Raw genomic sequence first — 13233 nt, forward strand, 5'->3', positions numbered from 1 at the left:
CTTTGTGCTGGTGTACAGAAGGTCTTCATCCTAGACTTGGGCCTTTCTTATTCCTTTGCCTTTTCCCCAGAGATCCTTTGAATAGCAGAGCTAAAACTAGACTCGGGTTCTTTGGGGAGGGGAGGGAAGAATGGGCAGAGAGCTTGGCAGTCTGCTCATGAACACTGGGTTCTCAACCCTGTGGCCCAAGAAGAGAGTCCTTGGACCCCAACTCTGTGTCTGCAGGGAGCCAGCGGCACCACCTCAGCCCAAAAGATGGCGACTATAGAGAGGGCACCGCTTGATCCAAGTGGTAACGTTCCAGAATTTGCCTCCTGGATAGAGGCATGATCCCAGCACTGTCTTCCAGAAAGAGTAGCAATCACCTCTTAGGAGAGAAGACACAATCACAGAAGCCAGAGGGCGAAAGCCTTGCCACGGGGAGCAAAAGGCCCTCCAATGAGTTATCTGGACAGATAGGTCAGTCCCCTCTGCGGAGAACCCAAGCATTTAGAGGAGTGCCACCAGGCTGGATATGGTACGTGTCTCTGGGATGAACGTGAAACTCACCAGGTTCTCCATCAAGCCCCTTCTCAAGGAGGGCTCCCTTAAGAACAAATTCACATACTTTGGGGAAAACAAGGAGGCTGGAGGATCTCTGGGACAAAAATGGCTTGGTTGCCCTTCTAGGAGGCCCAAACTCATTTACCCTCTGAGGGAGGATCCAAAATACAGAGTGCTATGGAAGTACAGCCCTCACTGGAGAGGAGAATCATTCTGGTTGTTTAGAGGCTCCTAATGAGTCCCTGAATTTTCTGTAGATGAAATATAGGCTATCCTGCACCAATATACACCTCTTACCTTGGGTCCTTGTACGGGAGCCATGACCCTTTTATCTACATTTGAGAAAACCTAGACACAAGTTATTTTAACTGCATTCTAAGATTTCCCAGAGGCAACTTCAGGGAGTTACCTCATGGGGATAACGTGACCTGAAGAGAGGATAATTTTGCGTGAGTCCCCAAGAACAAGCCCTGTCAGAGGAAGGCAGAGCTTGGGGTGCTGGGCCATAGGGTACATGACAATTTTGCATTTACTTCCTAGTCTATGTGCTGCTCTCCTCATTAGACCATGAGCTTCTCAAGGCCAGGAACCATCCTGTCCCTGACTCCGAGGCCCAGAACGTGACATGGTACCTTCCAACACAGGGGAGGAGTATTAAATGCCTGCTAGATCAGACTGCTAGAGGACTGGCCTCACGGGGACCATGCAGGCCCCTCTGACTCCCCTCTCTCCACCCCAACCTGGCAATTCTTCCTCCCCAAGCCCTTGGGAGGTGGGGGGCGTTTTCCAAATGAAGAAAGTGATGAGCTTCCTCAAGTCACATCACAAATCAAAGACCAAGCAGCAGCTCATGGCCTTCCTCCCAACTACTCCCTGGAAAGTCTTCCAGCAGAAGGGAACCATGCGGCTGGGCGTGCCAGGAGCTGGCTCTGATGCCAACTGCCCTGTGGCTTCTCTCTGAATCAGCTTGTCCACAGTCGTCAGCCTGGGAGCTCCTCAAGGCCTGGGCTTGGCACACAGTAACTGATTGACCAACCTCTGTGGTGTGTGGCCAGTCAACAGCTAGACTAGATGGTCTCCTGTCCTCTCCAGCTCTAAATACCATGAACTCACCACAAGCAAACAGAATGCAGAGAAAAAGAATCAGTCTGTATTTGACTCATCCATGAAGGTGTCCAGAGGGAAGAGAGACATGGGCACTGTGCGACTGCTGGGGGCTGAAGGAGAGTGGAGGACCGGGGAGCTCACAAGGTACACAGGCAGCCCGTGACGACAATGAGCAGCAGCCCAGAGACTCCCATACCTGGGGGACACGTGCCATTGTCCCTCTGGTGCCATAGGCCCTTGTGACAGACTGAGGAAAGGGGAGAGGGAGAGGAGAAAGGGGAAGGCAGCGGGTCAGGTCTCCAGCCACCAGGAAAAACCATATTCCTCAAGCTCGTGACTGTACCAGTCACCAGTGATGATCAAGTGCGGTTTGCTCTCCTGGACCGCCTTCAGCATCCGCTGGGCATCCTCGCTGAATGCCTCCCTCCACAGCCTGGGGAAGGAACAAAGGGTTTATCAGCACCTTGGATGGGGAATGAGTGATGAGCATTTATTAAGCACCTACTAGGTGCCAAGTGCTGGGGATAGGAAGACAAAGTTGGAACAGCATCCATAGCATGGCCTCCCCCCTAAGGCACAAGAGTCAAGCCTTCACCCCCTAAAGCCCCTGCCTCCCCTGCCATGCTGCCCACTCACTTGGGCCTTGGACTCCAGGCTGCCTTGCCCAGGTTTTCCTGTGGGGTTAGTTCTACTATGTAACTTGCTATGTGATCTTGGCCAAGTCCCTTCCTCAATCAGGGCCTGTTTCCTTCTGTATAAGGGGTGTGTGTGTGGTCCAGCTGGCAGGACTCTGCCCTCCTGGGTACGTCATATGGGGCTGGCCCAGGAGAGGGCACAGGCACCAGACCTAGGCTCAGAGGCCAAGGCCAGATGGGAACGGCATCTGTGGGGGACAGCCCTGAAGGACAATTATATAATTCTTATTTCTGTATTTTGTCAGTGTGGGTAACTCTCTTCAACAGTGCAAATTAGAACCCATGCATTCACCTGGCATGGGATTTTCCAGAGTCCAGCCCCTAGGCTTCTCTTTGCCAGCCCAATACCTCAAGTGCCTTCATGGATCTCCAAGGATGGCGAGAGCCCTCTCCTCACACAAGGCGCCTCCACAACAGTGACCACTCTGCTATCTGGAGGACTGGTAGTGAGTGTAACTATGACCCCCTCCAAAGGTACAGATTTCATTTCTCCACAACCGTGGCCATAGTCATTGGCAGGTGAATCAACCTGACAAGTCACCTGACCAAGCTGGGTGGGCCCCTTGGGACTGGTGCCACAGTCTGGTGCCAGCCGGTCAGCTCTCTGTCTCCGGCTCACTGTGACCTGCTGGGGCAGGCTGCCAGAACCCAGGGATTGGAGGAGGATGCTCCTAGAGAGCTCCAAGCCCACCAGGATGGGGGCAGGATGGCACACGGGTCACCCAGAGCGCTGCGACCCCAGAGAGCACTTACGCCAGGATCTGCAGTCTGCATTCAGGCTGTTGCAAGGCCTCGCACAGCAGCCTCACTCCTTCATCCCACAAAGCGTTCTGGGCTAGGTCAAGACTCTTCAGCCTCGGATTGCAGAGGAGAACAGAGGAGAGATCCTGACAGCATGCGGCACTGAGCTGGCATCTCTCCAGCCTAGCAGAGGGAGACAAGCACAGTAACTGAACGCGACCCTGGGCCAGAGAGGAGATGGGGATGGGAAGCCAGCGGCGGGGAGGCCAGGCTCTCAAGTCGGCCTGGTGTTCCTATCCCTCCACTAAAACAGTCCATGTGCAAGCCCTGAATGGGCTTTTCAGTCCTCATCATTGCTGGGCAGCTGCCTCTTTTTAGGATGCCTTCTCCTCCCTCCCTCTTCCCCTACCCTGTCCTTGGCCCTCTTCTCTTCTCCCTCTATAGTCTTTCCCTTGGGAGGCTAATCCAACTGTCTCCTCTACTCCCACAGCAGATCTTGCGCCTCTGACCCCTTGCTAAAACCTAGTCTAGACCCATGCATCTACCTGCCTGCAGGCTGGCTCCATCCAGCGTCTCTGAGGAAGCCCAACTTCATCATGGCTGACACCAAAATCGTCACCTTCCCACCAGCCCCGTGTGGGGCTCCCCATCACTTCTCAGTTTAAGTTAATGAGGCTGCCCTCTTCCTAGTCTCATGACCTTGGAGTCACCTTTGCCCTTCCTCCATTCCTTACCAGAGAGCCAGGGGGATGCTGTATAGCTGGGGAACACCTGCCTGCTTCTCCTTCCCCATCTTAATCCCCAGAAGAAAGGCCTGCCTGTGGGTGCCAGGAAAGCATCCAAGATGAGCCCCATCCTCCACGAGCTTCCAGCTTCGGTGGCATCACCGTCAGGCCAGACACAAGCCCTCAGGAAGCAGGCCCAGCTCCCAGCGGGCACCCCACAACGTACCCAAGCCTCCGGAGCTGACAGTCAGGGTGTCTCAGGGCCTGGCACAGCAGCTTGACCCCCTGGTCCATGAGGGCGTTGTGTCCCAGGTTCAGGCTCCGCAGGCTCTGGTTAAGGACAAGCATGTCCGAGAGGTCCTGACAACAGGCCTCGGTGAGGAAGCAGACCAAGACGCTGTGGGAGAGGACCGGTCAGGTCAGGCGTCAGCGAGCACAGAGAGAGCCCTCGGGGGGTGCCACCAGCCCAAGGCAGATCCCACCTCTGACATGCACTAGAGGTGACCCTAGCCAAGTCCCTTCACCTCTCTGGCTCAGTCTCCTCAACTCTAAAACCTGTGCCTCCCTCCTGAGATGTTGCCACGATCGTGGTCATCATTCCTGTTACCACATCACCCAGTTGTGCACACATCCCATCTCCCTGCCCTCTGCATACATAAGGCACTAAATAACTGCAGAGGAGAACAGGGACTTACTCCAAGGCTTGAAGGATGCACTGCGGCTGCCCCAAAGCTATGCACAGCAGCTTCATGCCGGCATCGCCCAGCTCGTTCTCCCCCAGGTCCAGGTGGGTCAGGTTCTTGTTACTGAGCAGCGCGGCAGAAAGATCCTGGCAACCTGCAGCAGTGATGCCACAGCTCCACAACCTGGAGGATGCGGGCAGAAGGATGGATGGACACAGGCAGACACACGGATCGACATGGACACAGACACGGACACACACACATACTACGTGCCCCCACATACGGCCATACATAAGACACACACACACACACACACACACACAAGCACACACACACAGACATACACACACACACACACACATACCACATGCACCCATATATGGCCATACACAAATGAACACACACATATAAACATACATACACACACACAGAGATATGCACATGCGCAGACACATGCACACACAGACACACCACATGCACCCATGTATAGTCATACATAGATGGACACACACATACACACATGTGCACATGCACATAGACAAGAATACGCACACACAGACATGCGCACACACACATACACACACTGGGTCCACCAGCATCTGCCTCTCCCCCTCCCTCGTCCCCAGCATCCTTGGTGGCCTTGGGAAGGGCTATCTTTGGGGAGGGGGCTCCTGCTCAGCCCCCAAAACTCTGTAGCTTCCCCACCTCACTCAGCCTTAGTCCGAGCCGCCTGAGGCCTGTCCCTCCTCCTTCCACACCGGTATCACCAGAGGGCCTGATTTCAAGGTTTCAGGAAGGGAAAGGCTTGGAATGGCCTCTGGAGAGGCAGGCAAATTTATTGGAGGTAGTGGAGAAAGTCTCCCCAGGTACCACAGCCCCATCGGCTCAGCTGCCCCCAGGCGCCAGGTGCCATTGAAAGGGGGCCTGTCCCAGGGTGGGAACCCTGCCTGTTGGAAGCCAAAAATAGGACCTGGATGGCCCACCTGGAACTGGGATTCACTGTAACGAGTGTCCACAAGGGCCCCAACAGGTTCACATCACCTACAGCCCCCTATTCCGGGCTACAGGCCCCAAGCCAATAGAGGGCCATGGGTTCCCTCCCTGAGCCTGCTCTGTGCCATCAGAGAGCCCCTACAAGAATGACCAGCCGGCAGCAGAGAGAGGGAGAGCTTGGGAGCCAGCGAGGGCCAGGACCTGGCCACAGGAGACAGAAATCCCAGCTTGCCACCACATGCCCAATCGAGGGCAGTCTGTGCCCAGCCACACGACACAGAAGGTTCTCCAGGCTGCAGAGCCACTAGAATATGGTGCCCTTCAGACCTCCGCTGCCTCCCCAGAGGCTCCCACAACTGGTGAGCGCAAGGAGGCACAAAGGTCACCAGACCAAAAGCCCCCAGGTCCCAAAGGCTGCCTCTGGGCTCCTCCCCATCTTGGGGCCTGCCCCCTTCTGCCCCCTTCTTCAGGGACCCAGGCCAAGCTGCTTTCATTCCCCTCTGGCCCTGGTTCCTTCCCTCCTTCCTCTGAAACCACAGCCTCCTGCCAGGCCCCTTCATCCTCCTTGCCTCCTTCTGCTGTGCTGTCTCCCCAGAGAAAACTAGGGCTCCAAGGCACGTTTGCAGCTGCCTGCCCTGAGCTGAGAACAGCACCCAGGACAGGTACAGGCTAAAAAAAGGCCTCCCCTTCCAGCCAGACTTTTTCTCCTTTCCTTTCCTCCCTCCTTTCCTTCCTTCCTTCCTTCCTCCTTCTCTCTCCTCTTCTCCTTCTCTCCTCTTTCCCTCCCTCCCTTCCTTCTGTCCTGTCCCTTCCTCCTTTCCTCCCTCACTCTCTCCTGTCCTTCCTTCCTCTCTCTTCTCCTTTTCTCCTCCTTCCCTCCCTCCCCCTTCCTTCCTCAGCACACTCCAGCTTGCCAGGATGTCTCTCTTTCACATCCCATATATCACACTACAGTGATGACATATGGCCAGGGGGGGCGGGGGTTGGAGAGGGGAGGAAGCTCCTACCTCCATTCCCACAGATGAGCATCCCTGACAAGGACACTCAAGGCCCCTCTCCTCCCTCCCTCCTCAATTCTCAAAGCCATGACAGTCTGTGCAGAAGAGTGCCGCCATCCAGGACACAGCGGGGCCTTACGTCAGTCTCTGGAGAGGACACTCAGGGAGTTTCAAGGCTGTGCTCAGGATCTTCACGCCCTCATCACGAAGGTTGTTGTGGGCCAGGCACAGACGTGTCAGATTCCGGCTGGAGGTGAGAGCGGTAGAGAGATCCTGGCAAACACCGTCTGTCAAGCCACATCCTGCCAACCTGCAAGAGACAAAAACACAGGGGTGGGAAGTGACCCTGGGCATTCCGCTGGGGGAAGTGGACAATGAGAAAATCCGGAAAGGTTCCAGGAGGAGGGAAGTCCTGAGCAGGCTCACGTGAAGATGAGGAGGAGAAAGGGGGAGGGGAAGCAGGAGCAAGCCACCCAACAAATGGGTGTCCAGCCTCTGCTTCCTCCAAGGAGAGGGGCCCACCCCCTACTGGGAAGTTGCTCCCAACAGGAAACCTCCTTCTTGGCAGCTTCCCCCACTGCTACTGATTCTGTCCTCTGGGGTCAGACAAAACCAGTGTGACCCTTCCTCCACAAGCTGATGTCACCCATTCCCATCCCCAGCCTGGCTGTCCTTCTCTGGACTTACTTCAGCTGGGGCTCAAGGAGGGCCATCACCTCCCTATTCCTGGGAGCTGAGCCCCTCTTAATGCAGCCCCAGATCTCAACAGTCAGGAAGACCTGAGTTCAAATCCTGGCTGTGTGACCCTAGACAGCATTTCTCTGGGCTCTCAAATTAGAAGGTCAGACTCCACCTTGAAGGTCCATGATCTCATGAGTCTGTCCATCCAACCAGCAATGGACTGTGTTACCATCTAGTACAAATGTCTCCATTTCCTCCACAAGAAGAGGAAGATACAGTTTATTAAAAGCTTGGCTACAATCCAGGGAGACTCAATCCACAGGCTTCTCTTCATCTCTGTCAAAAAGAAAAACAAGGTGAGTGTGCAGGGCCTGTTCTTGGGGAAGCCAGACCGGCTCCTCGTCATCACTGCCTCTTGCTCTACATTTCAGCCACCAGCCTTCTAAGGATTTCTTCTAGAATGTTCCCAGGAATCGAAGTCAAGTTCATCGGCCCATAGTTTGCGGCTCTGTTCTCTTCCCTTTTTTCAGACCATCTGCTATTCTGCAATCCTGTGGCATTTTATCCTGGTTTTTTTTTTTCAATCAGCAAAAACCTACCTTTTCTCCCTCCCATCTACTCCCCCCTTAAAAAAGAAAAGCCCTCATACAAACATGTATTGTTTGATTCCACGCTGGCCCGGTCCAAAAAAGTCTCATCATTAGTCTTCTGGAATCGTGGTTGATTACGATGCAGATCAGAGCTCCTAAAAGTTGATTATCTTTAGAGGATTGCTGTTATTCTATCAACTGCTCTCTTGGTCTGTTCATACATGTCTTCCCAGGCTTCTCTGAAACTATTCCTGTCATTATTTCTCACAGCACCAATGTGTTCCATCACCTTCATATGATCTAGCTTGTTCAGCCATTTCCCAATTGACAGGCTGCCCCCTTTTCCAGTTCTTTGCCACCAAAAAACGAGCTGCTCTAAATATTTTTTTTACATCCTTAGTGACTGTTTTGCTTAAGGCTTAATCTAATGTCCCATTAGTTCCCCCTTTTCTGTTCCTCCTTTTCCTTCCTGTTTCTCTTGTTGAGGGAAATGCATTTCTGTACCCAATCATGCATATATATTTCTCTCTCCTTTGACCAATTCAGATGAAAGTGAGGTTTCATGTGTCAGCCCCTCCCTGCACCCTTCCTCCATTCGTAGAGATGTCTACTTACTCATCCTGATTATGCGGGACAATTTTCCCTAACCTTCCTCTCCCTTCTCCCGTCCTGCCCAGATTCCTCTTCCTCTCTTTCCATCCATATTTAAGATCAAGACATAACAGGCCTTGTCTAGTTAAACTCACCTCTATGACTTCTGATGATAATAGAGTTCCTGAGAGGACACATAAATCATCTCTCCATATTAGAATATAGACAGTTTATCCTTGGTTAGTCCCTTATGACTGTTTGTTCATGTTTACCTTTTTATGTTTCTCTTGACTCCTGTGTTTGCAATTCAAAGTTTCTATTCAGTTCTGATCTATTCATCAGGAATACTTGGAAGTCCTCCCATCACTGACGGTCCATTTTCTCCCCTGTAACATTAGATTCAGTTTTGTCATGTATGTTATACTTGATTGTAAGCCCGTATCTTTTGCTTTCTGGAATATCATATTCCAAGCTCTCTGCTCCTTAAAAGTGATGGATGTAAAATCCTATGTGATCTTGACCTTGGCTCCTGGGGACTTGAATTCTTTCTAACTGCTTGCAGTAATTTTTCTTTGACTTTGTAGCTCTGGATTTTGGCTATGATATTCTTGGGAGTTTTCATTTGGAGGTTTCTTTTAGGAGTTGACCAACAGATTCCATCTACTTCCACTTTGCTTTTTGGTTCTAAGAGATCAGGGCAATTTTCTTTTTAAGATTTCTTGAAACTATGGTGTCCAGGATCCTTTTTTGGTTGTAGCTTTGGTATTCTAATCAGTCTTTAATTTTCTATTCTCAATCTGTTTTCCAGGTCAGTTGTTTTTGTTAGGAAATACCTCACTTTTTTCAGTATTTTGAGTTTGTTTTAATATTTCTTGTTGCCATATGGAGTCACTGGCATCTATTTGGTCCATTCTAATCTTTAGGGAGTTTGTTGCTTGTGCAAGGTTTTGTACCTCTTGTACCCAGATATCAATTCCCCAATTCTTTCTTCCATAGCTATTTTTTTCTAATTTTTTTCTGTTCGTGCTCTCATTTCATTTATATAAAACATTTTCAACTCTTTAAAAAACAAAAACAAAACCTCCTGCTTGATCCCTTCCAGGAATTCTAACTACATTTGTGCCCCAACTGTGTTGTTGCTGGTTTTTTTTATGAGGCTTTGCTTGTAGACATTTTGGGGTCATTCTCTTCTGGGTTTGCATCTTGAGCATCCTTCCCACACAATGGCTTTTTCTTGTGGGATTCTTTTTTAATTTATTCTTCCCACCTAGATTTTCAACTTAGTGCTAGGGCCAAGCTTTGACACACTCCTAGAGGGAGGGTCTGCGCTGATCCTGTGGCTGCTTTTTTCCAGGATGTCAGGGACGGGTTGGGGACCTGCCAGCTTTCAAGTCTCCCAAAGGGGTCTGGTCTGATCAAGGGGCAAGTCTGATTGCTGCCCCTGGTCTGACCTCTGCAAGTTCCAGACCTGGGTTTTGGTCAAGCAAAAGTAGATGCTGCTGGACTCCAGCCTTGTCAGTTGGCTGTAAGGCTCTGCTGGGTCAGAGCCACAGAGCTGTCAGCTTCCCTTTGGCCTAGGATTCCTGCCCTGGTTATCCCACTGCAGGCTTCAGACTGCACCAGAAGCTGGAACAGAGACCCTGCTCTGCTCCTGGTCTTCTGAAATTACTCCTCTGTCAGTGTGCAGCCTGGGGCATGCAACTGTTCCTCACTCTGGAACACTACCCCCAGTCACAGGTCTAGGAACTAGAAAAAATTTATAAACCAAAAACAATCTCCTGTAAGTCTGAATTATTTTCATGGGAATAAAATTGAAAACTACTTTTCAAGTATCTGGAAGAGGAACTGGTATCAACAGCATTTGATGCTAACATCTAGGACTCTGAGAGCCTAAAATATGAACCTGAAGTACCTTGATTTAAATGAGAAACCAACAAATCCATTCATAGTATTTATCCACTTCCCTTCCCTTCCTCACTTGGGCTGACCTGGCTCTGTGGCCTCGGACTAGGGAGGGAGCAGCATCTGTTCCTGGACCTCACTTGATTCAGGCCCCTCTGTGTTGGATCTGAGATCAACTTGTGCTAACAGGTCAGGCCAGGGTCATTTAGAAGACCTCAAGCGACAGAGAGCTCATGACCTCACAGGGTGAACCATTCTATATTCTCTGATTATCGGGAACTTCCTTAGACCCACCCAGAGCTGCTTCCCTGGGATATCTGGCCACCACTGCCCTCAGGGCGCCTTCTGGGGCCAAGGAGAGCAAGGCCCAACCTTCCTCTATATGCCAGCCCTGACCACAGCTCTCCCTGCCACCACACCAGCCTCATGTCCTAGGTTCTCTCACTGTGTGACCCCAAGGCCCTTCAGTGCCCCAGATCCCCTCCTCTGGACACACTCCCACTGGTCAGTGTTCCTCCTCAAATATGGCACCCAGGCCCTCCCACAGGGCCTTCAGGAGAGGCAGGGAGGGCCACAGTCACACCAAGGAGGAGTCTTGAGGCTCCAAATCGAGCTCTCATCCCTGTCTCCATGGCCCTGGTTGGGAGACCAGCCTGAGAGGCAGCATCCCCCAGTCCCTCTCAAGCCTGGCTATCACACAAAGCCAGCTTACAAACCAATCCGTAAAATGGGTTATGACACCACCAAGCAACCCTGACGAGACAAGAAGGGAAGGAAGGGTGACCACTTACACCAGGTTCTGGAGGTGACACTCGGGTTGGCTCAGGGCCCCACACAGCACCTGCACACCACTGTCCAGGAGCTGATTTCCCCCCAGGTTCAGATGGCTCAGGCTCTGGTTGCAGGCGAGGGCCAGGGCGAGATCTGGACAGCAAGCCTCAGTGAGGGCACAGCTCTTCAACCTTAGAAAGGGAGGCAAGGCAGAAAGAGTATCACTGGGGCCACCTTCCCCTTCCCCACCCCGTCTCCATCAGCTCCTCTACTCTCCCATCCCTGTTTCCCCCCTTCCCTCTCATTCCTCCTTCCTGTTCCCACTCCTCCTATCTCTCTCCCCCATCCTCCTCATTCTATCCCTCCTTCTCTTATTTTCCTTTCCCTTCCTCCCTCCCTTTTCCTCTTTTTCCTTTCCATTCTGTCTCTGTCCTGTCTCACTTCTTTATGTCTCTCCTCTGTGTGTCTGTCTCTGTCTGCTCCCTGTCTCTTCTCTCTCCTCTGCCTGTCCCATCTCTCTCCTCTGTGTCTCTTCTCTATCTCCTGTCTGTACTCACCACCCTCCCCAGCCTCCATCTCTATCCTCATCCCTTCCCCCCCATATTTCTCTTTCTCCCCCAACAGGAGACAACTGTCCTGCGCACAGGAGAAGCAGGAAAGGGAGAAAGAGCAGGCAGCACAGCTAAAATGACTGGGAGGCCTTCACCAGGTAGAGGCAGCAGGTGAGGAGACACTGGAGAGAACTTGAGAAGGTGAAGGAGAAAGCTGAGAGAGGAAAGAAGCTTCCTCGGCCTGAGGAGGAAGGAGAGAAGCAGAGAGCACTGGGTAAGACAGGAGGGCCAGATCGAGGGGAAGCCCTGGGGCTGGGCTGAGCAGGCTGCCATCCCCCCATGGCCACGCTCCATCCACACAAAAGAAAATGAGCTCGTTGTCACTGAGTCACTGTCAAAGCTGGAATCTGAACCCAGGCCTCAGCACCAGCCCCCTGCCCATCTGACACTTCTGCTGCCCCCTCAATGTCAGCCTCCACAGGGGAGAAGACGCTAGACTGAGGGTACCCTGAGCCTTGCATTTCCTACTGGGCACAGCACATCCCCTGAGGGGAGGCAACAAGGGGCATAAGCAGAGCTGGGCATATGCCGCCTCCTGCTCCAACCCCATCTCCCAACAAGGCAAAGAAGAGTAGCCCTCTCCTCGACTCCAGGCTTCCCATCTCCTGCTGTGCCTTGTCCTCTGAGGGTAGAGGAGTGGTACCCTCCATTCGGTGATACCCATTCTCACACCTGATCATACCCTTCACAACCCAGCAACTCTCAACTCCTGTAGATTATGATCCAAACCTACTCCCCCCACCTGATTTTCCCATGCCTATCCCTCCAACCCTCCCACCCCAAAGTTCCAACCTAACTCCACCAGCCCTTCCACTGTGCCCTCTGGGAGGCTTGTTCCATAGGCAACAATCTTCACTTCATCTTAATTCTATTCCTCTCCCACTCCATCCATCTACTCTTACTGAGACCTGGCTTCCCCCTGAAGACACAACCTCCCTGGTGGCCCTCTCCAGCACTGGCTACAAGGTCATTCATTCTCCTAGACTCACTGGTCAAGGTTTCCCATTGCTACTTCCAGGTTCTCCTCCTTCCTCCATCACTCAGTAACCCTTTTTGAGGTTCATACTATTCCTATCTCCCACCCAGTCAAAATCCTGGTAGCTGTTGTCTCCCCTCTCTTCCTCAGTCAGTTTGGCACATGGTTTACAATATTCTCTTCTCCCCAATTCCTCTTCTCATCCTAGGGGACTTTAACACACATATGACTCTCCATCAAATGCCCTAACCACTCAGTTCCTCAACCTATTCACTTCCCAGGAGCTACTCTGCCACCCCACCTCAGCCACACACAAATGTACCGCCTCCACGTGGGTTTTCACCTTTTCCTCTGCCTCCCCTTACATAACTCTGCTCTTTGTCCTCATGGTGACCTCCAAGCCCTTGAGCCCTCTGTCCTCTCCCAGGCCATCTCCCCTGCACTAGCCGCTCTATCTCTTCTCCTCATTTTAACCTCTTGGTGAACCAATTCAACTCTACAGTGTCATCCTGTCCCAAATTTCTAGCCTGCTTATCATTTTGCCCAAGCTTCAACCTGGGATCACTCCCACCATTCACTCTTACACACATGCTGCTGACAAAGGTGGAGAGAATCATGTAACTGTT

The 13233-nt window shown here is 52.1% G+C and overlaps 1 protein-coding gene across 1 annotated transcript; it reads right to left on the reverse strand.

Annotated features, from left to right (window-relative positions):
* Window positions 1-1671: 1671 nt before the first annotated feature.
* Window positions 1672-12637, reverse strand: LOC118836192 (NACHT, LRR and PYD domains-containing protein 14-like). Its single transcript, XM_036743549.1, has 7 exons — window positions 12621-12637; window positions 11041-11211; window positions 6625-6795; window positions 4507-4677; window positions 4038-4208; window positions 3099-3269; window positions 1672-2083 (listed from the first exon to the last, which is right to left on the reverse strand). The coding sequence occupies exons 1-7, from the start codon at window positions 12635-12637 to the stop codon at window positions 1942-1944; spliced, it is 1014 nt and encodes a 337-aa protein (XP_036599444.1). The 3' UTR covers window positions 1672-1941.
* Between the last annotated feature and the right edge of the window lie 596 nt (window positions 12638-13233).

This window comes from Trichosurus vulpecula, chromosome 2 (assembly GCF_011100635.1).
Source record: "Trichosurus vulpecula isolate mTriVul1 chromosome 2, mTriVul1.pri, whole genome shotgun sequence".
Lineage (NCBI taxonomy): Eukaryota > Metazoa > Chordata > Mammalia > Diprotodontia > Phalangeridae > Trichosurus > Trichosurus vulpecula.

What these genes read in the sequence shown, in the direction of transcription:
- LOC118836192 (XM_036743549.1), bottom strand. An exon ending in TGTCACCTCCAGAACCTGGT is followed by an intron (nt 6,796 to 11,040) that starts GTAAGTGGTCAC and finishes TGTCTCTTGCAG; the next exon opens with GTTGGCAGGATGTGGCTTGA. An exon ending in TGCATCCTTCAAGCCTTGGA is followed by an intron (nt 4,209 to 4,506) that starts GTAAGTCCCTGT and finishes CCTCTCCCACAG; the next exon opens with CGTCTTGGTCTGCTTCCTCA.